General features: G+C 48.7%; 1 protein-coding gene across 1 annotated transcript; it reads left to right on the top strand.

Annotated features, from left to right (window-relative positions):
* Positions 1 to 112: 112 nt before the first annotated feature.
* On the top strand, positions 113 to 26,353 carry ZNF777 (zinc finger protein 777). Its single transcript, XM_061198875.1, has 6 exons — positions 113 to 225; positions 4,190 to 5,050; positions 6,071 to 6,197; positions 8,330 to 8,443; positions 21,461 to 21,712; positions 24,969 to 26,353. Exons 2-6 carry the CDS (start codon positions 4,205 to 4,207, stop codon positions 26,123 to 26,125), a joined length of 2,496 nt encoding a protein of 831 aa, XP_061054858.1. The 5' UTR covers positions 113 to 225; positions 4,190 to 4,204; the 3' UTR covers positions 26,126 to 26,353.

The following is a 26,353-nucleotide window of genomic DNA, read 5'->3' as shown; positions in this document are numbered from 1 at the left end:
GCCTGCGGAGAGCCCAGGGGCCGGCCTGCGTGGGGCCGCGCGGCGGCGGCGGCGGCGGCGGCGGCGGCGGCGGCGGCGACTCCGGCCCGGGCCGGACAGCACAGGGCCATGGCCGAGGCGGCCCCGGCTCCGGTGAGGGCGGCCCGCGCGCGCACGGACGCGCGGACTCGGGGCCCTGGGGACGGCCTGCGCGTCCCGGGCTCGGCGGCCCGGCCTGGGGTCTCGGTAAGGGACGGAAACGCCACGACGTGGGGGCGGGGGACCCGGAGAGCTCGCGCGCCCCTGCTCGGGAGGGGGGCGCTGCGCGAGGAGAGCCGGCCGCCGTCCGGGCGCGGCTGCGGGGACGCCAGGGGCCTGGCACGCACGCGGGCCCGGAGGCGGGCGCCCGGGCGGCGCGCTTCGTTCCCTGCGGAGACGGCGCCGCGTCCGTCGGGGTTGCCGCCGCACGTTTTCCGCAGAGCTCGGCCCCGCCGAGCCTCCCGCGGCCGGAGCGCGGCGCTGACGCGGCTCTCCCCATTTCGCAGAGCGGAGACACTGAGGCACGGACACCTGGCGGCGACCGGCCCTGCCTGCCCCAAGGTCACGTAGCGAGTCATCCGTGGCTCGGCGCCCGCGTCCGCAAAAATGCCTGCCTCCGGGCCGCGGGCCTGGACGGGGAGGGGGCGGCCCTGGCGGCGGCGGCCTTCCCTGGGGTGGGGGCCGGGGCCGGCGCTCGGGCGACGCGGCCCGTCGGGGGGGAGGTGACGGCCGTGTGGGAGGCCGGGCAGCGCCCAGCCGAGCGTCCCCGGCGTGAGGAGCAGGTGACCCTCGGGCTCGGGCGCCTCGGCCTCCAGTCTCTGCGTCCGGGAGACCCGGTCGAATTCTGGGTGTCCGGACGGATGGGGTCTGGGGAGCAAGCTATTAAGGGTTTGGGGGCTGGTTTGCCTCTTCAGTGGACCATTTTTAAAAATCAGTCTCAAAGTCTCCCCGCAGACCTGCTCTTTGAGATGCAGTAGCCGTGTTGTTAGGAGGATTGCTGCGTGGGGGGCAGTGCCCTGAGCCTCAGTTTCCTGTTGTGTGCAGGAAGGGGTCGGGATATAGAGCTTTCTAAAGAGCCTCTCAGGTCTTACAAAAAAATGATCATAATAATAAGAATGATAATGATAACATTAATAATAAAACTCTTGGGAAAATAAAATTAAATGATTTTTAAATGCTTAGATTTCCAGGACCCTTGAATGGTATATAATTCTGGGTGAACCACACTGGGTCATACAAGACAATGGCACGGCTTTCTTTGTAAGTCAGGTATAATTATGTATTTTTCTGCGAATGAATGAATCCTGGAGACCCCATCCTCTTAGGATACACGGGGTAGGGAAGGTGGGTTAAATCCTGTGAAATGGAATTCTTCCCCTGCCCCCAAGAGTTTGCGAATGCAAGCTTATTAATCTCACATTTTATATTTACAGCTCCATTCCTCTCTTTGGCCATTTCTTTCTGCTTAGGGTAGTATCAAGCCACAGGTTTACTGGGACTGGTGAAATTACAGCAAGGGGCTTTTATTTGGGGGTGGTGGAGGGGATGTGCTCCCGTGGGCCCCTCATTGCTCTACAGTCCTCCAAATCCGGAAATGGACAGAGACAGTCTAATAATAGAGAGCAAAGAACTGGTATTTTCCTTTGCGCTCTGAGTAGACTAGTTAGTAAAGATGTCTTGCGCTAATGGCTTAATTTACTGTCGTGAAGCTTCTCTACATTGTTTCAGTTAAGCCCCTGTATTACTCAGGGGAACTAACGTGGCCCCTGGGGATTTCCCCTTCCTCCTACTAGTTGTAGGCAAATACCCTAATCCCCCTGTGAGGACAGGGCCATACATGTGCCTGTTGTGTTGCATTATGTTCGTCACTTTCCCTGTGTCTGAGGCTCCTATCCCAGAGGGTCGTCCAGCCTTGCCCTCGCCTGTGCAGAGTTGAGAGGTGGCTTAGTTGTTGACGAGCCTTCAGTTTCAGGGCTCTGTGATTCCCTTGAGAGTGCTCGTGGGATTTTGTGTATGTGCCCATGTGTGTTTTTTGAGGGGGAGAATCCATCGTTTTCATTAGCTTTTCAAAGGGGTCCCTGACCCCAGCATTAGATGGAAATGTCTACGGGCAGGGCCTTCCCACAGGTCTTTGTTTAATCTCCAGGCCTCCGAATCTTAGAGGTAAAGAGGATTCAGAACACATACTGACCAGCTGTCTCATCTGACAGATGAGGCCTAGAGGCGACCTACAGTGTAGGCGGAAGCCCAGGCTCTGGAGCCAGACTGCTGTGTGACCTTGGGCCAGTTACTTGGCCTCTCCAAGCCTCCACAACTTCCTGTGCTAAGTGTGGATAAGAATTCTAGTGGTCCCTGTTTATAGGGTTTTGTGAAGAGTAAATTAGATAACCCTTTAAAACACAGTTCATGGCACATAACAAATGCCAGATAATTGTCAGGGCTGACTAATTAGCCCTCACGTCTGGTTCCCTGCAAAGCTATTGGATCGTACTACCTCAAAAACCTTTTGCCTGAACAAGGTCTTAGATCTTCAGTCCTTGTCTTAAAAGCGTGATGCTGTCTCAGTTAAGCTACACATAAGTGAATGAATGAACAAATGAAAGAAAGAAAGCAACAGAAGGTATAAATAGGTTTCGATGAGTCTTTGATAGATGACTCAAGGAACTTCATTATTAAGTCTAATAATTTCTTTGTAACCCAGTCATTTATACTATTCATCCAGCAGACATTTGTTGGGCACATACTGTATTTCAGAGTGGACACCAGGAATATGCTAATTTTCAAACGAAGAAAAGGTAAATTGCAGTTACTTTAAATCTCACTTCTATATGGCACACAGTAATTGGCCATTCAGCAGATTCATTGAAGGAAGAGTATGAGGGAATGGACAAACATTGATATAGAAGAAATTCTATTCAGTTCCAGTAAACATATTGACATTCTGGATAGGTAGATACAGAGCTGGTCACTCAGAAGACCTTGGCTTCACCTCTGTGATGACACAGGAATTCCCTGAACATGGACATGGCGAGGTGGGGAATGGGGAAACCCCCTTCAAGTAATTGAAGGAATCGGTCTTTATCTTGGTTCTAGCCCCACCAACCTTGACACAGCTCACAGAACTGGTTGACTTCAGTTTTGCTTCTGGTCCTTCCAGGCCTCCTTTCCTCCTCATTCCCCACCTCACGAACCATGGGGAGGACTCCGGATGGCCAGGGTCCACCTACCCGCCGGGGACCATCAGCCCCGGGAACCTTGGCTCCCTCAGGAGAGTCTGAATGGCCACGCCCACACCTGTCTCAGTGTCTGTCTTCTTCTCTGTGTGTAGCAGGAGCCAGCCTGAATGCACGGTAGCCCGTTCAGCCTCTCCAGCAGGGGCTGGGTCCATTGAACGTGCCTCAAAGGCAAACCTCTACCATATCAACCCTTTGAGAAATGTTATTAAGTCAACAAGGCAGCTTTTATCAAGGAGTCTGGGAAGCTTAAGGTACTTGTGTGTCATCGCTGTTGGACAAAGTGAGGGAAAGAACATGGGTACCACGACTGCCTGATAATACAAGTAGAAGCGGTGGGGCTGGATGTCAAGTTCACCTTCGGGGTAAGTGCCTTGACAGAACCGGCCCCAGCTTGCTGGCAGTCTTAGGCTAGCCTGGCATTGACAAAATTCTGCTCTATTGTTTTTCAAAGTTTTATTCTATTTAACGCTCAATGCTCGAAGAACTCAGTGAGGTAGCAGGTGTGTCAGGTATTATGACCCTTATTTGATGGATGAGGACCCTGAGAACAGAGAATTAGAGTAACTGGGCCAGGGCAACGCGGGCAGCATTGGTGTAGACAGGACTGAAAGCCAAGTGTTCTAATTCAAGGCCAGTATCCTTTCTCCTCTCCCACACCACTACTCACGAGATGACACCTGTGCAGTGTATGTTGTGAAAAAGGAGATGGCTCTATAGAAGCAGAAGGTGGCATAACCATCTTTTATTTGTTGTTAATAGCAGTTGTCATTGATGTGTAGATCAACGCTAGGGTCTCAAGAAGAGATTCATGTCCATGGAACATATCTTATTGCTACGAAGCCTGAAGCCCTTTTAATGTAGGTGCTTATTTTGGGGATTTATTTGCCAGCTGGACACTCTGGCCTTCAATCCTGTCCTTTCTTTTTGGAACACAGGTCCAGCAGCTGGACATGGAGACCCAACGCTCCTCACCTCTGTCATTCCCCAACGTTGTGCAAGAGGAAACCCCGCGTCAGACCCCTGCCGGACTCCCTCGAGAAACTCTGTTCCAATCCCACGTTCTTCCCCACAAAGAAATTCCTTCTTTGTCTCCCGCCATTCCCCGGCAAGGCTCCCTACCCCAGACTCCCAGCGCTCCCAAGCACGAGACTTCTGGCCGAATGCCGCATGTGCTCCAGAAGGGACCCTCACTCCTGTATCATGCCGCTTCCGAGCAAGAGACTCAGATCCAGGGCCCCCTGACTTCCCAAGAAGAGGCCCCGTATCCACCCCCAGCTGCTGCTGAACCAGAGATCTCGCTTCTCTCCCACTCCACCCATCATCAAGAAGCCCCACTCCACTCCCCCGAAGTTCCCGAGAGAGACCCCTTGACCCTTTCCCCCACAGTTCCCGAGACTGACATGGACCCCCTGCTCCAGAGCCCGGTTTCCCAAAAGGACACCCCCTTCCAGATCTCTTCTGCGGCCCAGAAGGACACACCACTCCCAACGGCGGAGATCACCCGCTTGGCCGTGTGGGCTGCCGTCCAAGCGGTGGAGAGGAAACTGGAGGCCCAAGCCATGCGGCTCCTGACCCTGGAGGGCAGGACCGGGACAAATGAGAAGAAGATAGCCGACTGCGAGAAGACGGCCGTGGAGTTTGCAAACCACCTGGAGAGCAAATGGGTTGTGCTGGGGACCCTGCTGCAGGAGTACGGGCTGCTGCAGAGGCGGCTGGAGAACATGGAGAACCTGCTGAAGAACAGAAACTTCTGGATCCTGCGGCTGCCCCCGGGCAGCAATGGAGAAGTTCCCAAGGTAACTTTATCCCAACCGGGGCTTCCCAAGGAGTGACCAGGCCTGGAATGTGTTTTAGGAATTTAATATCAAAGAAAGGGAAAGCCACGGTTAAGAAGGAAAACAGTATGATGATACCTAGTCACCAACTTTGCATCACTGAGAACAGGACACAGCAAAACCCAATGATTTCTCCTGTTGATAAAAGCATAGGCTATAGATCAGAGAGACGACCTAGTGATGGGGGCTGTCAGTGTAGAAGGCGTTCAGTCTGTGATGTCTGAGGATAAAAGGCAAAGTGAAGGCCAAGTGGTCGAGCTGTGGACAAGTGTGAACCTGTGTGCTTCCCCGTGGAGGTGGAGGGAGGACTTGGTGAGATGTTACAGGGCGGTGTCCTGCTCAGCATTTTTATCAGTAAACTCATAAATCACGTTAGCGCCAGTAAAAATATGATTTCCGGAGGTATCCTAAAAAACCAGAGGATGGTTAGATTTTAATATTATTTCCCAGAGGAAAGCACTTAAACGTGAACTGGTTTTCTTTCTGTTCTTTTATGCTACTGCCCCTTTTCACAGCCTCATGGAGGGAAGATACGTGGAACGTGTTGCCTAGGCCAACACTTTGCAGATTGTATTGTGTACACGAATCACCTGGGGACCTTACTAAATGCTGAATCTGAACTAGTGGGTCTCGAGTGGGGCCTGAGAGTCTGCATTTCTAGCAAGTTCCCCAGTGGTGCCATTGCTGCTGGTCTGCAGACCACACTTTACAGCAGCAAGGACTGTCCTGTTAGAGAGGAAAAGGACCAGACATCACGGGGCCCTGACTCTCTCGGGCCAGGACAGTGGCTGAAGCCTCCTGATTTCTAGAGAGGTCCTTGGTGAAAACCCACAGCTGGGCCTCTGGGCCTTTCCCACTCCAGTCCTGAGAGTTTTGAGCCAGGCCCAGGGGGCCAGAGCCGTTGGCAACCTTGGGATCTGGCAGCTGAGCACCCGTGATGCCTTCTAGTTGGTCCGAGCTGAGCTTGTTGTGTGGTTTCAGGTCCCTGTGACGTTTGACGACGTGGCCGTCCATTTCTCGGAGCAGGAGTGGGGGAACCTGTCCGAGTGGCAGAAGGAGCTGTACAAGAACGTGATGCGGGGCAACTACGAGTCTCTGGTTTCCATGGGTAAGGAGACGGCTTCGCTGCCCGTGGCTTCCCGCCTGCTAGCTGGGGGTTGTTAGGAGCCCCTGGAGCTCTGAACTCCCAGAGACAATTTTCAAGAGCACAGCAAATGAGAGCAGGCACCCATATACCCACATACCTCAGCGCAGCACAGATCAGCACAGCTCGTAAGCAGAGACTCCGCTCTACCCGCGGGGGCCGGGGACAGACTCAGACGTCAGCGGTCTCTCACCTTTGTATTATTTTCCCCATGGCCCCTCTATACGTATATATACATACATACATATATATATCTCTTGAAATTAGTTTGTCCAGCCAACTATTATTAAGCAGAGTGTGAGGTGCTTTATGAGAATGACATTTAATCCTCACACCTTGCCCGTGTGGGAGCTAGGACAGGTGTCAGCCCTCCTGATGGACCGCCCAGGTGGCTGAACGCTGTCGTCGATTGAGAGCTTACATCCCCCAGGTTCTCGTCCCGCTCGCGCAGAGACGAGGTATGACCCGGGGAGTAAACGATTGTCCTAGGTCCCTACCAGGAAGTTGCGATTTGACTGGGATCTCTCATACCCCACAGTCGGTGGATTCTTGTTGTTTTCGTTAATGAGCGTATTTAAGGATGAAGACCTGGGAAAATAGGCTTTAGTTGTATATGTTTCCTTTTCTCTGATATGGGGAACTCCTTGGGCACACAAAAAATTAGAAAAACATTATATACGCTGTTGTATAGAAAATCCGATCCTTGCTGGAATTGTTAATTTTATACATCTATACCTCTCCATGGGGTAACTTTTTTTTTTCTGTTCTTTTTAAAGTATATACATAATTGTGAAAATGTGACAATTTAGATTTGTATAATAAAGAGCAGTCCCCACCCCCCAGCCAGCACCGCTCCCCAGAGGTAATGCTCCCCGGAGGTAACGCTCCCCGGAGGTAACCATCGCGAACCCTTGGGCCGATATTGTTTCTCATCATTTTGCTGCACTCGTGCACATGTGCTTTGTGGTTTGCACAAATGGGATCCTTCACTTATTTTACCTAACAGTAGTCAGAGACAGCTTTCCGTGTCAGCGCAGAGGCCTGCTCGAAAGACAGTGCCGTGTTCCCGATGAACCGTCGGGCTGTTGATATAAAACTATTGTTGAGCGGCAGCCTGAGCCCCTCTTCTCGCTGCCACAGAGGGTTGCAATCAGCATCTCTGCATTTGCACTCTTACGCGAGGATTTCAGTGGGATGGATTCCAGGAGGTGGGTTTGCCGAGGAAAGAGGGTGCTCGTTTACAATGTCACGGGCGCTTCCACAGGCCCTACCCAGGGCTGTGTATGTTCACGTAACAGAGTGTGACAACGCCACCTCCACACCCTGGCCGGAACTGGGGTTCTCCTATTGTAAAGATTTGTCTTTTCTGATGGGTGAAAAATGACGCTGCATTATCGTAACATGTATCTCTTTGATGATTAGGGAGCTTGTGCATCTTTTAATATGTTTATTGGCCATTTGCATATTTTCTACGAATTACCCATTCATATTTTTGGTTTTTTATTTTACTAACTGTAGAGGCTCTATATATAATTACAGACATTAATCCTTTGCATTATGTTTTACACATGTGTGTGTGATACTATTTCCTCCAAGTTTCTTTATCTTTTAAATTCATTTCCAAAGAACTTTAAACTTTTTGTAATGTAAGAAAAAACCTATCAGTGTTTTGTTTCATGGCTTCTATATTTTATCAAGATGAGTTTTTTAATTTATAAAATTTCAAATATCTTCTGCCTTTGTCATGAAAACCTGAGCTGGCATTGGCCACCTGTGAGCCACAGATGACCAGTTTCCATCAGTGGGCAAGTGGTGCCCCACTGCTGGTGCCGCTGGGAGGACCCGGGATGCGGTTAACACACACACACACACACGCAGTTAACACACACACATGCAGTTAACACACACACGCGTGCATGCACACACACTCTGTGTGCCCTGAGGGGAAGGGCTGGAAACTTGGCCCTTCCTTTTGCAGCATTGCCAGCCTTGGGTAGGGCAGCTGCTCCCGATGTCACACTCACACAGGTGACACCTTTGTAGCATCCAGTACAAACTCACCCCATAGGATATCTTCTTTTCTTCCTCCTGCGCAGACTATGCAATTTCCAAACCAGACCTCATGTCACAGATGGAACGCGGGGAGAGGCCGGTCATGCAGGAGCCGGAAGACTCTGAGGAGGGCGAGGCGCCTGCAGACCCCAGTGCTGGTGAGTGGCTGCCGGGTGACCGAGGCCTTCCAGCGCTCAGGGGGCCCAGCGTGGGGTGTTACAACCCACACTAGACCCTGGCGGGCTGTGTTAGCAGGCTGCGTGCCTCAGGGAAGCCTGCAGGTGCTGGGACCTGCCTGGGCCTCCTTGATCGCCAGTGGCCCTGGTGGCTGAGCTGGGAATGCCGTTGCATTCATTGTGTCGGGGAGCTTTTGACATGACCGAGCGTCACCTCACTCTTTGCGGGAAACAGAACCAAAACTGACAGAAAGGTGTTCCCTTGTCAGGATGCTGGTGCTGGTGAGCCTCGAGCTCCCAGAGGAGGGCCACGTCCCTGGTCCTGTGGCCGGTGAGTAAAAGGACAGGGACAGATACGGACTTCATCTGAAGCATCCTCAGTGTGTGGGGCAGGGTCCAGACGAGGTGGCGAGGCGAGGCGGCAGAGAAGCGCAGGCCGGCCTGGCCGTGGGCTCAGGTGCAGACGCCGGCGTCGGGCTGCCTGCACTTGCACCCCGGCTTCTCTGCGTCCTCGCCCTGTGGTTTTTGTGACTCGGCCTTTTGGAGGCCCGCTTTCTCATCCGTGAAACAGGACTCGTACTGATAGCCAGGGCCTGGCGTGCTGACCGGCAGGTTCCAGTGGCCCAGGACACGCCAGCTGCTGTGTCCGTCCGCGTGGGGAGCCGTCCCTTCCACAGCAGCCGCTCAGCAGCCCTCACACTTGCACGGCAGTGCTTTCGGGGTGTGGTTCGTTCCGGAGCCCCTGCTTTGGAATTGCCCTTGGACTTGCATCACTTCCCTTGAAGGTCTTCCGTGGGAGCAGATCCTTGTCCTTTGTAGCCAGATGTCATGGGTGATCCTGTCTTTTGAAAAAGGAGGATAATCTAGAAGGAGAACTCACTGGGGCCAACAGCCAGGTCTTGTATGAAGTACTGTCATCGACTCTGGCACCAGGAGGAGGTCCAGAATCACGTGCAGTCATGTCGGCCCCAGGGAGTAGGAGCAGAGGTAACTTCCAGAAGAGGCAGGACCCTGAGGAAACATAAGTGCTGGCGTGTTTCAGAGAAACCCTAAACCAGCATTACTTTCTGGAGATTTAAATGGAGGGAAGAGGCTGATCCTGAATTCATTCTGGCAGACAAAATAGATGGATTTAAAAGTAGATGAGGTGAGAGTGGGTGTCGGGGACAGGGTGTGGCACGGGGCAGAGTGATCTTTTGTTTGGAGGACAACAGGTCTGTATGTGAAAGGTTTGAGTGGCCACATCCAAAAACAGGTGTCAGTGGGAACAGAGAGATTCAAAAGAGAAGAAATCAGAAAGAGGGCTTGGGAGGCAAAGAACGAGAAAGGGGAGAGATGGTTTGTGGTAAAAATCCTAGAACCCATCCGATGTCCCCGTGGGGTTTTGTGGTCCGGGTACTGCTTTTGCAGCATCTTCTTAGAAGGGCTGGGATGGGAACATGGACCCCTTCCTCTGTCTGCTGTTCACACCCTCATCACAGGTGGGCCTCCCACAAAGTGGGGCCAGAATTGAGAGCAAATAACTCCAGCCCCCTCGGCCCCAGGCGGGGTTGGTTCTGGCACAAGCGTGTCTAAGGCCGGAGCTTCTGTGGGCAGCGGCGGCCTCACAGAGGCTGCCTTGTGTGGCTGGAATGTGCCGTTTGTTCCACTAACCGTCTCAGCCACTAGGAGCCTGACCGGAGGGAGGACAGGCGAGGAATGGGAACCACTGCCCCGTGGGCCAGCTGTAAACTCGCACTTCGGTGTGCGTGCCAGGCCCTGGCCTCGGGGTAGCAGGCTTGTCCTGTGAGTCTGCAGTTATCAGAGCCAGTGGTCACCTGTCATTCGTGTGTCCTTCCCCCTAGAAGAGTGGCCACAAGGCCAGCCCTGGGTCAGACCCAAAGGGTGATACCAATTGAGAATTTTCCTGGTTCCAAGTACACCAAACATGGCAATTTTGTGAACTGGCTGAGTGAATGCATTCAATAAACTAGTATTTATGGTTGGGATCCCTAAGGGCAAGGAGACCTGAAGGTGACTCAGATAGCGACCCTGCTCTCAAAATCCTCCAAGCCGGGGCTCCTATTCATGGCTCTTTAAGGGCGAATAGGAGGCCTGGGGAAGCCAGGGACCATTGTCACCTAACAAATTAGCAGAATAAAACAAACAAGCCAGAAGCCATGGCTGAAATCCAAGTTCTCATACACTGTACATAGTTTCAGGCTTTTTAAAAAGCAATTTGATACTTTCTGGTCTTCAAATATGTTTTAAATATTTAAAATGTTCATTTACTTAACCTAATAATTTCCTTTCTGAGAGTCTATAGCCTAGAAAAGAATCCAAAAATATGGATTAAGATGTACAAATATTATATTACATTATGATAGACGGTTATACAGCCACTAAAATCACACGTGAAGAGTTTTTACACCATATTTTCCCTTGTATGTTTATTATTAAGTTCATCTAATATTTTTTGTACCAGGTGCTATGTCAAGAGACTGATGTTAACAAACTAAACACCCCACATATGTAAAAATACAGCCAGCCCCTGTGACAGTGCTGTGGAGACAGGCCTCCAGGGCTCTGGGACACACAGCAGCAAAGGCCTTACTGAGACCAGGTGCCCAGCAAAGGCCTCGGAGGAGGTGGGACTTTTAGTGGAAGCACAAGGGGGCATTCCCGTTACTCGGAGGAGAACTCCTCGGAGGGAGGGAAGACTGGAAGCGAAGAAGCTCTCTTTGTAGCCCGGGTAGGAGGCCTGGCATAGCCCAGGGAGCACAGTGGGTATTTGCGAGGTGTATTTTGGCATTGGTGGCTGGCGGATGTCGAATATGAGGAGAGGGGGTCCCGAGGATGAGTCCAGGTCGTGACGCGAGTGAGAGGGTAGGTGGGGGACAACAAGAGGTTCCAACCCAGAGAAACGACAGGAATGCGTTAGGTGTGAGGTCCCAGGACACGTCAAGGAGGTGGTGTTGAGACAGCAGCTGAGTAAAGGAGCTTGCAGCTCACAGAAGAGCCCTGGGCTAGAGACAGACGTGTGGGCCTCGGTAGCGTGGACGGGATCAGCTTTCCCAGCCTGGACGGGAGAAGAGAAAGAGCACAGCCTGTGCCCTTGGCTTGGGGCCCTGACTGTTAGAGTAGATTTGGAGAGTTGGAATATTTGGGTCTGGGTGGAGCCCAGATGTTAGTTTTGTTTGTTTGTTTTTAAGCTTCCAAGATGATTCTCATGTGCAGCCAGGGTTGAAAACCACTGCTGTAGGATTTGGAAAAAGGAGGAGAAACCGGAAGAATCAAAGGGAACAGGAGTGGCCAGAAAGGTAGCAAGAAATTAGAGTAGCGCATTGTTGGGTATTTCAAGAGCAGAGTGTTTCCGGAAGGAGGGAGCGTGGATAACAGTGTTGAATTCTGCAGTGTGGTTTAGTTAGGCAAAGACTGCGCAAAGTGTCCATTGGATTTGCAGATTGGCAGCATCAGTGACCGTAGCAAGAAAGAGAAACGTTGGTGGCATGGTTGAGGTGGAAGCCTGTGAGTGGGTTGAGGAGTGGATGGGAGGTGAGGAAGTGGAGATTGTTCCAGTGTAGCTGTGGGTGGGGAAGAGAAATGCTGGCGGGCCGGGCAGCGTGGGGACTCTTGTTTGCTTAAGATGGGGATTGCCAAAGCCTGTTTGACATGTTGACAGGAATGAGCCAGTCGATACGGGAGGTTAATGGTATAGAAGTGGATAATGTAGGGACTTCCCTGGTGGTCCAGCAGTTAGGACTCCGCGCTCTCACTGCCGAGGGCCCAGGTTCGATCCCTGGTCAGGGAACTAAGATCCCTCAAGCCACGCGACATAGCCAAAAAAAAAAAAAAAAAAAGTGGATAATGTAAATGCAATAGGAAGTCAACGATGTTAACAAAACTAGGGAAAAAATGGGATGGAAACATACCCAAGTCATATTTCTCTATGTTTTTTAGAATTTTCTGAAGTGAGTGTATATTACTTCTTATTCAGTAAAAATAAGTTTTTTAAAAAACAACGCATGAAGAAAGACTCCAAGTTAAAGGTGGCAGATTGACCATGTGTTTACTCCCACCTCCCCAAGACCTTCTAAAACGAGAGCGAAGGGACTTTTTTTAAAAGGAACGGACAAGGAGATAACGGCAGCTAAGTTTTGGAAGGCTGAGAGCAGATGTCTGGGTGATCGCTGATTGAGAAAGCAGAATCCAAAATTGTTGCTGGGGAAGAAACCCAGTTTGCACTCCACCCCCAGCCCTGCCCAGGACTCGGGAACTAGCAGTACCAGAGATACCAGGTGTCTTTGGAAATGCGGGTAAAGGTGAGGCTAAAAACAGAGCATTGGTCAAACATCTTAAGAGGCCTTTAAACACTGTCATTTCCCTCCATTGCCTCACCCGACCCTGGTAGGTGACCAAGGCTTATTCTCTGGAGATGGTGAACGACAAGGTTTCTGGATGTGGACACCAGGCACGATTGGGGTGGGTGCCATGTTGAAAACAAGGGAATGAGTGAAGCTTGACAGAGATGTTGAGATCTCTAGCCTTCTTCCCTAACCTGAATCCCAAAATGATGCTTACATCCAAGATTAAACCCTCAGGGCAGGATATTGGAAGAGTCTTATCTGGAGATGCTTGGGGCCAGCCCAAGAGATTTCCCAGGGAAATGATCTAGCTAAACAATCCTGCTGGGAAACCAAGCCCTACCTGAATGCACCAAACTTGCAATTCTCTTTTGAATATTCAACTCTTAATATAAATGGACAACCAAGAACCATAAGACATTTGGGAAGAGCCTCTAATATACAGAGACAAAGGGGAAAAAAAGAAAAAATAAATTTCAAGGAAACAGAGACCATACAGGGGGGGGGAGAGGGGAAGTATGTTTAAATACTTATATATAGTTATACATTTAAAATATGCATTTTTTCATATTCCTTAGATAAAAGAAGTGAATGTATCCATGACAAAAGTATAATGCTTATCTAAAAAAAAAATAGAAAGGAACTCTTAGAAATTAAAAATATAATAATGCAAATTAAAAACTCAGTAGCAGTGTTAGAAAATAAAGTTGAATACACAGCCCAGAAAATAGAGCAAAAAGACAAAAAAGAAAATAGGGAGAGAATAAGAAAAGTAAAGGATGGAAGTCTAATGTCCAGATAATAGAAATATCAGGATAAAAAATAGCAAAAACAGGGAGAAGGGAATTAGAGATGAAAGACTTCAGGAAAAATTCCCAGCGCTTAAAGACAGCTTTCCAGATTGAAGAGCCCGCCAACTGTCCAGAACAGAGGATGAAAACTGACCCAGCCTTAAATACTTCAGCAAGAAATTTCAGAGCAACTGAGGACCCAGGAGATCTGACAGACTTCTGGGAGAAAGACCAGGTTCATACAAAGGAACAAGAATTAGAATGGCATTGGACTTTTCAACAGTATTGGAAGCTACAAGACAGTAGAACAATTCCTTTAAAATTCTTTAAATTTTAAAACTGGAAAATATTTTCCAACATTCTGGAATTTGATATCTAGCCAGACTAATCTAATTAAATATGAGAGTGAAATCGAGACACTGAGATGTTCAAGGTCTGCCATGCGCGCTTTCTCAAGCTGGGGCAGGTACTTTGCCAAATGAGGAAGTAAACCAAGAAAGAGGTGTAAGGAGCTCCAGCACAGGGGAAGGAATCCCTGGGGTGCTGCCAGAGGGGATCCCCAAAAGACAGCTGTGGATCTGGAGGTACCAGTCCACACTGGAGCATACCAGAGGTTCCAGAAAGTTTTTCTTCGAGAAGGTAAAACTGAGGAATCCCCATTATGTTTGGATGTTCTGAGAGGAGGCTTATAGAGCAGCATGGGGGGAGACATTGGAGCTGACTTAGTGGTAATTAATAGTAAGCTAAGCAAAAGAAAAGAAAACTAGCTCCAGGGGAAGCAAAAAGGTTTACAGGCATAGAAGAGTACTTATAGTATGCTACATGGTTCAATTTTAAATAGCATTTACATAATCCAGTAATGTAAACACCCAACATTAATTCAACCAGAATTACAGGCTGGGAAAAATCGGGGATTTGGAAGAGATGTGGATGGTTGGGGAAGAGATGGTCCTCACCTCCAGCTCTTGGAAGTCAGTAGACGATGCTTAAAATTGAAAACTCAAGGAGTAGCAATGCCATTATGTTACGTAGAGTTATGAATATAAGTGACAAAAGAATCAGCTAGAAGAATTGAAAGTGATTGCCTCTGGGGAGCAGGTTGGGGGTGGAGGGGAGCTTCTTAAAAATGAGGTTTGAAGAACCCTTCATCCCTCTGGCCTATGTGTACGTATAACTTCTTTTTTTAAATTTTTTAAATTAATTAATTAATTTATTTTTGGCTGTGTTGGGTCTTCGTTTCTGTGCAAGGGCTTTCTCTAGTTGCGGCAAGCAGGGGCCACTCTTCATCGCGGTGCGCGGGCCTCTCACTATCGCGGCCTCTCTTGTTGCAGAGCACAGGCTCCAGACGCGCAGGCTCAGTAGTTGTGGGTCACGGGCCTAGTTGCTGCGCGGCATGTGGGACCTTCCCAGACCAGGGCTCGAACCCGTGTACCCTGCATTGGCAGGCAGATTCTCAACCACTAAAGAAGATTTTAAAAATTAATATACCAAGGTTTAAAAAATCTAACAAAGTGTAGCCATGAAAAGGTTGGAAAGCCCGTGGCAGCCATCATTTCTTTGCTTTGAGCTGGTGGAGAAAGTTAATGTGGCCATGCTGGTTTTCACTTTCCAATGAAACTCTGAAGTTGCATCAATGTAATTCAAAAAGAAAAAATGCAGAGAAAGAAAAGTCCCATATAATTCTCTCTCAAGAATCAACAGCTCGGGGCTTCCCTGGCAGTCCAGTAGTTAGGACTCCACGCTTTCACTGTCCAGGGCCCGGTTCAATCCCTGGTCGGGGAATTAAGATCCCACAGGCTGCACGGTGCAGCCAAAAAAAAAAAGAGAGAGAGAGAAGAGTCAACAGCTTATTCCTTCCAATTTATGTGCATATAGTCACACACACACACACACACACACACACACACACACACACACACACACACACACGGCCTTAATTATATAATACTTTCTCATTGTTAAAAAAATTTCTTCAAACAATATAGAAGTACATTGTTTAGCAACTTGCTTTTTCCAAAAATATATCTTTGACATCTTTACATGTCAAAACATGTAAGTTTCTGTTTTTTAAATAGCAGACGTAGTATTCTGTATATTGATTTCATACTTTAAATAAACTCCCATTGATATACATTTAGAGTCTTTACAAGTTTCAGTGCTTCATTAAAGATCCTTTATAAGTAAATCTTCATGCACTCGTCTGAAACTTATTTAGAAGTAGACTTTCTGGGTCAAAGGATATACACATTTAAAAATTTAATAGATATTAGCAAATGCCCTTCAAAACAATTGTGCCACTTTACACACCCTCATCTATGCATGAGAAAACCTGTTTCCCCACACCCATGCCAATAGGTGGTATTATCTTTTTATTATTTGCCGGAGTGATGGGTAGAAAAGACAATATTTTGATGTTTTCATGCAACCTCTGTAAGAGTGATGTTGAGCATATTTTCACGTATTGGTCTCCAGTACGTCTTATTTATGAATTATCCTTTGCCCATTGTTCTTTTGGATTATTCATCTTTTTATTATTGATTTATAAAAGCTTTTTAAATATTAAGGATATTAGCTGTAGTCTGTCTTACGTATGCAAATATGTTTCCAAATTTATGGTTTACCTTTGTGTGTATCTGTGATATAGCTGTTTAAAATTCTTGTGTCCCAATTTATTAAGTTTAAGTTTCTATGTATTCAGATTTACCAGAAATTTTCTTTATGGTGGGTGGGCTTCATACCAAGTGTAGAAATACTTACTCGGCCTGTTTTATTCAGTAAACATTATGATCACAGGCCTTGGACCTATGAGCTTTCCAAAAATCTATAAAAATATTTGAAAGCTGAAATAAGATATTTTTTGCTCCAGAAAACAAAAAGAAAATTACAAAATATAGATAATTAAATGTTTAACTGTGTCTCCCAATATAACATTATACCAGCTTCCTTAATTATTAAATTTAGTGTCCACAAACATTTAATACGTTTGAAAACAATTTGTAGCAGAGATTTTTCCCATCTCAGAAGAGTTCTTATGAAGAAATGTGATTACAGAGACTAACAACCAATCACAAATTAAATGTTTATCACCAAACAGTGTCAAGGCAAAGCTACAAAAATTTTTTTCCAAAAAATTTACACCAAAAGATTATAGTTGGTTTGTGTTGTGCACATTTAATATGTTTGGTGTGACTGACCAGCTTCCAGAACTAAAGGAAGGAAGGAAGGAGGGAGGGGAAAAAGCTGTGCTTTTTTCTAATACTAGTATGATTTCATTATTTATGTCTAAAGTTTTGATTCATCCATAATTTATTTTGAGGTGAGATATGTGAAGATGGTTTTTTTGTTTTTTTCCTTGTAGTCAGGAAGCCAGTTGTCTCCACTTCATTTACCTAAACCTTTTCCCACTGGTTTGAAATGCTACCTTTGGTCATAAACTATATTCCCACAATGTATGTGTCTTTGATTAATTTTTTTCTTAAAGGAATTCCTTTTATTTTTATTTATTTTTATTTATTTATTTATTTATTTTTGGCTGTGTTGGGTCTTTGTTTCTGTGCGAGGGCTTTCTCCAGTTGCGGCAAGCGGGGGCCACTCTTCATCGCGGTGCGCGGGCCTCTCACTATCGCGGCCTCTCATTGCGGAGCGCAGGCTCCAGACGCGCAGGCTCAGTAGTTGTGGCTCACGGGCCTAGTTGCTCCGCGGCATCTGGGATCTTCCCAGACCAGGGCTCGAACCCTCATCCCCTGCACTGGCAGGCAGATTCTCAACCACTGCGCCACCAGGGAAGCCCCCTGATTAATTTTTTTAATGGGAGAACAGATTACTGCTTATGAATGCAGTCTGGTTGTCAGAACTCTTTCAGAAGTTGTTTGGGGCAGAGAGACCTTTTTGGTGGGAAACACTGGTTTCCCTGCTGTCTGACAAGTGGGGGAGGGGCACGAAAATGTGTAACTGATGCACATTTCAAGGGAAAAAGAATTAGATGCCATAGAGAGGGGCAGACGAGTGCTTGGGGGTCAGAGGAGAGCACACTCACGATGGGCTAAGAGCGGCCTGGGACGTCTGGTGGAGTGGGGGTCTTGAAGGAGAGGTAAGGATGGGAAGGCAGTGGTCTTCGGGCTGCAGTACCCATGCCCCGGGGTACAAGAGTCTTTCCAAGAAGGCACAACACGGAGGGCGTTGCGGGTTCAGCTTCCAAGTCTTTGTCCATCTGTTCTCCTTCATAAACGCATCAGTGAGGGCACTCGACACCTGCGGCCCCTGTAGCGCTGGTCCTCATCTCCCATGTCTCCTACCAGTGAAAGAAAAAGAGGAGGCGCCTCCTGCCCATCCTGCCTTATTATGGAGTGTTTCTCTGATGTATAAAAAGCCCTCTGGCTCACGAAACAAAGAGACAAGCCAGAATGTTGGGGGACAGAACCAGAAGTACATCGGTGGCTCTGGGGCCTGGATGGCGAATTCTTTTGGAAGTTAGATCATTTGGAATATTTAGCTTTTGACAAAATTGAAAGAGAACCTAATTAAGTTGTCAGCTAAATAGGTCATTAAAAACAATTTTTGATGATATGTTAACCATGTGCTTTTGCAGTATTTATAATTCAGAAGTTCAAAGAATGGAGTGATGATTCCATAACAAAGCTCCCGCCAGCCCAGCTACAGATCTATGTAAATGAGCTCTCCCAATGGTTATATTTATAAAAATGAAAAATAGGACCAGATTTTATTCTGAACGCTGTCTCATTCAAGCAGTAAGAATATTCATTCTCAGATAAATGAACTAATTGGGGGAAAAGTCCCCATCCATCCTTGTAAGAGATACATTTCCTACAGGTTTCCTATCTTGAATAATTATTTTTCATTCCACAATAATAATAACTAAGGATGACTTAAGCCAGGCAGACAAGTAACACTTAGAACCCTGTGGTTATTAGAAATGAAGGCAAAATTACTCTTTCCATTTACATAACACATTTCTGTGCAGTAAATGAGGTGATCAGGAAGGCACCTAAGCATAAAAATATGTTCTATTAGGCTAAAATTCTGTGGGTAAAGTGGGAATGGAAATAGAAGTCCATGGTGAAAAGAGATGATATTAAAATTTCAAGTATCAAAGAAGAACTTGTTTGTGTATTTTTTAAGTGAATAATGGTGGGTTTTAAATTGCTAGGGTTCTTAGATGCCATTGGCAACATTAAATGGCAATGGAAGAGTTTATTTTAAAATATCAATATTTACAATACTCCAGAAATTACATCTTTAGCAGTGATTGAAGCATTTTGTATATTTATTCAAAAAGGTGCAAACGGGTACATGGTTTTAAAAAATTATCTTAGGGAGGAGGCAAGCAAAATATCTTCAGGAGTTTTGAAGTCAGGGAAGGTATCTTTCCGATGCTGGAGTCATAGTTGCGGATGTAGTGCAGAGCCCAGAAGAGAGGAGGCCAGAGGAGGGGCACGGGAGGAAGGGGATGCAGGGGGATGACGTCGAGCTGGAGCAGGAAGAAGCCCAGGATGTGAGTGTGGATGACTTTATCTTTTTTGTAAGACAGAGAATAGGATGAAGACGTCTTTGGAGAGTCAAGTTGGAGGGAAGGTAGGCACGGTCTGCGTGGAAGGCTGTGGGGAGTGCAACCTGGGACATTAGGGCTGCTTTCTATGCGGTCCACTCCCCAGCTGTTGGGAATCGTTTACTTGGCTGATCAGAGAGGAATTAAAGGATTGCCAAGCATCCGAAAGAACCCAGCTTTAGGTCATGTGGCATCAGTTGCTAGCATGACTGGGCGGTCTGCTTTCTGGGCACTGTGGTTCACTTTAGTATGGGCGGGACAAGTGGATACGGCGAAGGACAGTGAGAAGCTTCTTTCACTGGGTTCCTGGTGCCTTTTCTTTTTTCCACAGCACGTAATCACCTTCTAACATACCATATAATTTATTAATTATGTTTATTGCCTTATGTGAGATGTAGGAGAGCGGGGAGCTATGTTTTGGTCACTGATGTGTCCCACCATTAGAACATGCGTGGCACGTAGGTGGTGCTCAATAAATAGCTATTGAATAAACATTCAAAGGATGAATGAATATGTTCATGCATTATATGTTTATAATTTCCTTAATTAACAAAGTGATTTTCAACCTTTAAGGGGCTTCATGCTAGCACAGCTCTGCCCATATGCAAGAAAATAAAGTTGAACCCCTACCTCACACTATACACAAGATAAAAAGAAATTTCAGGCGGAATAAAGAGCTAAATGTAAAAAATAAAACAGTAAAAACCTGGGAATAAAATCTAGGAGATCAGGTGAACCATCTAGGACCAGAGGAGACCCTCTTAACTAAGACAGAAAATCCAGGAGCCGTAAGAAAGAGGGACGTATTTGACAAGATGAAAACTTTAGGAAAGTTATATGACAAAAGTCAAAGACAAATGATAGATTTAGGGGAAATATTTGAAATGCCAGTAAGAGAAAATGGGTTATCTTTAATACGGGGATCAAAGGACTCTGACCAATTGACAGAACACAGTTCACATAGAATCAACTCTAAAAGGCCAATAAATAAAAGAAATGATATTCAGATTACCCTCATCAGGGAAGTAGAATTAAAGTATCAGTAAGTTGTCCCTTTATACCCATCAGACTGAGGAAGATTAAAAAGAGCAGTGGTGCCTGTTGCTGGCAGGCACGTGGGGAAAAGGGCTGGTAGAAATGTGAATAGTCACAGCCTGTGGAAAAGCAGTCTGATGACATCTATCAGAATCTAAAATATTTCTAATTTTTGACCCTGCAGTCCCACTCCTGGGACTCTCATAAAAATAAAAGCACTATTTTATGGTTAGAGATATAAACACGTGTTTATGGCAGTGTTGTTCACCATGGCAAAAGCCTGGCAGCAGAAAGTGAATGTTGTCAATAAGGAGATGGTGGAACACGTTGCTGTATTATCCTCACCGTGGAATATACGCAGCTTTGAAAAGGAACACGTTAGCCTACAGAAATTGGTGTGAAGGGATTTCTACAAGATATTTGGGTGAGAAAAGGAACATAGAGGATTATGTATGAGGCAATTTTATTTTTTTTAAACCAGTAATGGCCAGAAAAGAAAAACATAAATGTAAACGTGCTGTGATAAATCACTACATAAGCATAGAGAAAAGTGTGAGGGCAGTTATGGGAATTACCTGGGAAGGTCATACCTGTCGAGTGGGGAGTGAGGAGAAGGGGAGGCAAATTAAAAGGGGAAAAAATACTGCACTAAAGAACAAAAATGTGCACTAGAATCCTGTTTATTGAAAGTGATGCCTATGTGTGTAACGACATTTGAAATTAACTTACAGATGTACAGGCAGATTAAAAAAAAAATGTCAGGGCCATGTGTGTAATCAGATGCTGTTTAACGAAAAACTAACCCCGCAGCCCCTCTTGTGCCTGTAAACGGGGGCCAGGAAGGGGCTGGGGACCTCTGGTCTGTAGGACACCTGGTGGGGAAGTGTTGAAAAGGTGTGCGGGGAGACCAGACGATTAGCCTTTTCTTTATTCAGCTTGGTTGAGGGGGAGAGAGAGAAACTGTTGCCTTTGGCTGACCTAACCTGGGAAAGGGAATTAGGATCTCTTTCTAAAAGAAACCCTTATTTTAAAATTATAGGGGGTCACGGAGACAAACTTGCGTCTATTTTAACTTGACTCCAGTTCATATTCAAAGCTACACAGTGTCCATGCCTACTCACTGCCAACTCAGGATATTTCTTCAGGGTCTCTAAAGTAAGAATTTTGGAAATATAAATTCTAGGGCCACAAAACCCTGGGCAGGTGGAATGAACACGTTCTGGATTCTTTTGTCTCCCCCCCCCCCCCACCGCCGCCCTCTCAGCTCACGACGGGATCGTGATTAAGATCGAGGTGCAGACCAACGACGAGGGCTCCGAGAGTCTGGAGACGCCGGAGCCCCTGATGGGCCAGGTGGAGGAGCATGGCTTCCAGGACTCGGAGCTGGGGGACCCGTGCGGCGAGCAGCCAGACCTGGACATGCAGGAGCCGGAAAACCCGCTGGAGGCGTCCACGGAGAGCTCAGGCGAGTTCAGTGAGCTCAAGCAGATGCTGGCACAGCAGAGAAACTGCTCGGGTGAGTGGGGGGCTGGGGCCTGTGGGGAAGCTGTGGTCTCCTTTAGAGAGGTACTGTGACACTGAGGGCTCAACAGGTGTGACGGAACCAAGCATGGCCTTAGGTACAGCTTCCCTGCCTCGGGATTTAAAAGCATCCGTCTCCCGGCAAGGAAAGAGGGCGTTAACAGCCAAAGGCCAGGTCAGATGAGGACATCAGGGGCTGGCGGAGATCATCTCTCCGGCCCCCTCCCTCTACAGGCAGAGAAGGTCCCACACTAGTGGCAATGCTAGAACTTCCATCTCCTGACGCGTCCTTGGTCATTCCCTTGTCACACTGGAAGCCTCAACTGGCTTGAGGATTTCCACCCTTGAAGAGCACGTCTTTGTAAATGGCCGAGGCTGCTTTTTCTGGTAGAATCTAGGCATCATTTTTGTTTAATCACAAAACCTCAGGGTCACCATTCTGCACATTCTTGCTCCCTGTGAGGACAAGGAAACAGTGAGGAAGTGGGCTTGCAGCAGCACGGCCAGGACCTCTTTTGTGGTCAATTTTCTGATGCTAAACTGTCCTTGCAGGCCTGAGAAAAGCCCTGTCTGATCATCGTGGTGTATTTTTTTAAATACACTACTAGACTTAGCCGCTATTTTATTCAGGAATTTTACAACTATATTCATAAATGAAGTGAACCTGAACTTTTCTGGAATCATTAAGATTATACGAGACTTATCAAAGGAACTGGGGAGCTTTTGCTCTTTTTTCTGTATCCTAAAAATAATGTGTAAGATAGGAATTCTGTGTGCTCCTTGAAAATTTGGTAGAACCCACTTGGGTTTTGGTTTTTGTCTGTATGTTTTGTTTATGTGCAAAAGAGTCAATTGACAAGATGAAAACTTTAGGAAAGTTATATCAATTATCATATTTTGATATCATATGATCATATGATATCAAAGTTATATCAATAATCATATCAATTAATACATTATTTATACTTAGAAATGTATCCACATCCATTTTATTTCGGTTTTTTTAAGTATTATTTTGATGATTTAAAAATTTTTTTTTCATTTTATTTTATTCCCTTGCAGTTTGCCTTTTTGCACATAAAATATGGACATTCTTCTTGGTCAAAAGATGGGTATCTAACTCCTTATATTTAAATAATTGCATGATACTCGAGAAATCTTAATATACCATGTTGTCTTTCATTAGAGAATAGTGAAAGACACAAGGCAAATTGTGAGAATTCGTTGAATGGGAGCTTCATAAGAGCAATTCCAGATTGCCCTTTGAACACTCCCATTAATTCTGTTAGTACCATTTAGTAATATTGTAAGCTTTTTGTGGGATTTCGAGGCCTGAATTTTAGGGCCAACTGTTTCATTCTTATTTCATTAAGAAAAAACAACTTGGAAACTCAAGGAGAGTTTAAATCTTCCAAGGCCCATATTTCCCCCTCTGCCTTTCATAAACAACCCTATTTTCAGGATAAACACCAGGGCAATGAGTTACCAACCTCTGAAGCTGCTTCCTCCTTCCTGATCTTTTAAGCATCGTGTTCCAGGGATGTTCTGGGTCACTTCCTGCTGAGAGTCCTGACAGGACCGAGGCAGCATTGTCTTACGACGGGAGGCCTGAGCTGGGACTTGGCACACCTGTGTTCTAATTTTAACACTGCCACTTACTGGGTGCAGAGGAGTAGCTGGAAGTGCCGTGGCCTAGTGGTCACTGACAAACTTGAAGACCTTGGCCAGGTCACGGACACTGCCAGCTTCAGTTTCCTTATCAGTTGAGGGGACAGACTAGCTGGTCCTTAAATTGCAAGCTCTGAAAAGGTCTGACTTTATTTATTTGAAGACATTACTTGATAGTGCCAAGCTCGGATGCCCCAAGTCTGTGAAATGGGGATAATTCTTGCTTGACGTCTCCCATAAGATATTGTGAACATGAGAGAGCATAGGTGTGAGGTGCTTTGGAAAAGTTCTTATTTGTTTGCTTTTGAGAATTCTGCAAATGCAGACTATTACAGTATTGCGTCTTCCACCTCACAGGTGGACTCAAAAGTGAATGACTTTCTCATGTCACACAAAGTCGGCGACTAAAAATAGAGCTCCCCAATTAAGTGTTTAGGGAGGGCCAGGTAAGTTCAAGGCGCCTGAGAAGATTCAAATAGGTGCTGGAGGCCTCTCCTTTTCTCTCGGACCTACATTCTCCAGGGACCCTGTAGAACAGCCAACATCTTAGGTCCTAAAGGGCCAGGCTAGAGGGCGGAGGGCCGGCGGCGGAGGAGGACATCCACCATTTGGGGTGTTCGTGGGGCATTGCACACCCAAGCTTGTGGCAAAGGCAGAGGAAACCCCCCACCCCAGCTTCAGGGTCACGGCTGGTAGAGTCTGTGCAGGTGAGTCATGCACCTGTGCAGGTGAGGTGCCCCGTCAGGAAGCGGGGTTCTTAAGTCTCGGGGAGGCGCCCCCGCACGTGCTAGCGGCTCAGGGGGGCTTGAAGGATGCAGGTTGGGATGGTCAAGCAAGGTTGTCAGGAGGAGACAGGATTGGAGCCGGGTGTTAAGTAATGGGCACGATTTGGAGACACGGAGGAGGGTCAGTAAAGGCACCTGAGGAGAACTCTCCAGGTGAGTCCAGGAAAGGAGACCAGCGAGGCTGAGCAGAGTTCAGGGAGACGAGACCGCAGAGGGGGGACGAGGCTGGGAACTTGAGGAGTCAAGACCCTTTAGACTCTGGCGGTAGAAACCCAATCCTCAAGTGGCTTAAGTAAGAAAGGGGTGTTTATCGGCTTGGAGAGTTGGCAGGTGCTCGAGCATGCCAACCTCAGGCGCCCTGGACCCGCTGCCTCTCCGGAGGGTTCTGCGTCTAGGTTCCTTCTTTCCTGCCGGTCCCTGCCCGCCAGCGGCGTCGGGCGATGGGCACACGCAGCGCCCGCGCCCCACCACGAGGATGCCATCGTCCCTGCTTCCTCCACATAAAATTCCAAGGCAGGTCTCCGACTGGCCCATTTTAGGCCTGGGCTCCTTCCTGAGCCAAGCTCCGCGGCCGGCCTGGCTTCCCTGGGCCGCGGGAGCGGGAAGCTGCATTTTCCCGAAGGAAGGCCTTGGGGCGGACGATGCCCACGCAGTGCCGTGGGCGAGGGCGAAGCGGGGCTTGCCTCCCCCGGGGTAGGGGCGTCAGGCAACACCTAACGGCATCTTGTCTCTCTCTCTCTCTCTCTCTCTCTCTCTCTCCCCCCCCCCCCCCCCCCCCGTCCCGCGTCCCCGGAGCAGAGGGGATCGTGATCAAGACGGAGGAGCAGGAGGAGGAGGAGGAGGAGGAGGAGGAGGACGAGCTGCCGCAGCACTTGCAGTCCCTCGGGCAGCTGTCCGGGAGGTACGAGGCCGCCATGTACCCGACCCCCCTGCCCGGGGAGCTGTCCCCCGAGGGCGAGGACAGCCCCCCGCCGCTGCAGCTGGGGAACCCGGCGGTGAAGAGGCTGGCGCCCCCGTCGCACGGCGAGCGGCACCCGGGCGAGAACCGGGGCGCGGCCAGCCAGCAGCAGCGGAACCGCCGCGGCGAGCGGCCCTTCACGTGCATGGAGTGCGGCAAGAGCTTCCGGCTGAAGATCAACCTCGTCATCCACCAGCGCAACCACATCAAGGAGGGGCCGTACGAGTGCGGCGAGTGCGAGGTCAGCTTCCGGCACAAGCAGCAGCTCACGCTGCACCAGCGCATCCACCGCGTCCGCGGCGGCTACGCGTCGCCCGAGCGCGGGCCCGGCTTCGCCCCCAAGCACGCGCTCAAGCCTCGCCCCAAGTCGCCCAGCTCGGGCAGCGGCGGCGGCGGCCCCAAGCCCTACAAGTGTCCCGAGTGCGACAGCAGCTTCAGCCACAAGTCCAGCCTCACCAAGCACCAGATCACGCACACGGGCGAGCGGCCCTACACGTGCCCCGAGTGCAAGAAGAGCTTCCGCCTGCACATCAGCCTGGTCATCCACCAGCGCGTGCACGCGGGCAAGCACGAGGTCTCCTTCATCTGCAGCCTGTGCGGCAAGAGCTTCAGCCGCCCGTCGCACCTGCTGCGCCACCAGCGGACTCACACGGGCGAGCGGCCCTTCAAGTGCCCCGAGTGCGAGAAGAGCTTCAGCGAGAAGTCCAAGCTCACCAACCACTGCCGCGTGCACTCGCGCGAGCGGCCGCACGCCTGCCCCGAGTGCGGCAAGAGCTTCATCCGCAAGCACCACCTGCTGGAGCACCGGCGCATCCACACGGGCGAGCGGCCCTACCACTGCGCCGAGTGCGGCAAGCGCTTCACGCAGAAGCACCACCTGCTGGAGCACCAGCGCGCGCACACCGGCGAGCGGCCCTACCCCTGCACGCACTGCGCCAAGTGCTTCCGCTACAAGCAGTCGCTCAAGTACCACCTGCGGACCCACACGGGCGAGTGAGCGCGGGCCGCCCCGCCGCCCGGCCCGAGCCCGGCGGGCGGGGACGGGGCGCCTCCGAGCCCCTTTGCTGTGAGCCCCCCTCTCCCTTCGCCCCTCCTCCCAAGGACGCGGGGTAGTGAGACCAGGTCGCTGGCTGCCGCGTTTCCCCGGGGCCCCAGGGGGGGAGCGCGGACCTGGGGAACCCCTTCGGGCTGTTAATTTCCTTGACAATAAAATGGATGAAACCAA

The sequence above is a fragment of the Eubalaena glacialis genome, chromosome 8 (genome assembly GCF_028564815.1).
Source record: "Eubalaena glacialis isolate mEubGla1 chromosome 8, mEubGla1.1.hap2.+ XY, whole genome shotgun sequence".
Classification (NCBI taxonomy): Eukaryota; Metazoa; Chordata; class Mammalia; order Artiodactyla; family Balaenidae; genus Eubalaena; species Eubalaena glacialis.
Note: the sequence above shows the minus strand (reverse complement) of the source record. Positions and strands in the feature narration are given on the sequence as shown.

What these genes read in the sequence shown, in the direction of transcription:
- ZNF777 (XM_061198875.1), top strand. Translation starts at nt 4,205, where the DNA reads ATGGAGACCCAACGCTCCTCACCTCTGTCATTCCCCAACGTTGTGCAA. An exon ending in GCAATGGAGAAGTTCCCAAG is followed by an intron (nt 5,051 to 6,070) that starts GTAACTTTATCC and finishes GTGTGGTTTCAG; the next exon opens with GTCCCTGTGACGTTTGACGA. An exon ending in CGAGTCTCTGGTTTCCATGG is followed by an intron (nt 6,198 to 8,329) that starts GTAAGGAGACGG and finishes CCTCCTGCGCAG; the next exon opens with ACTATGCAATTTCCAAACCA.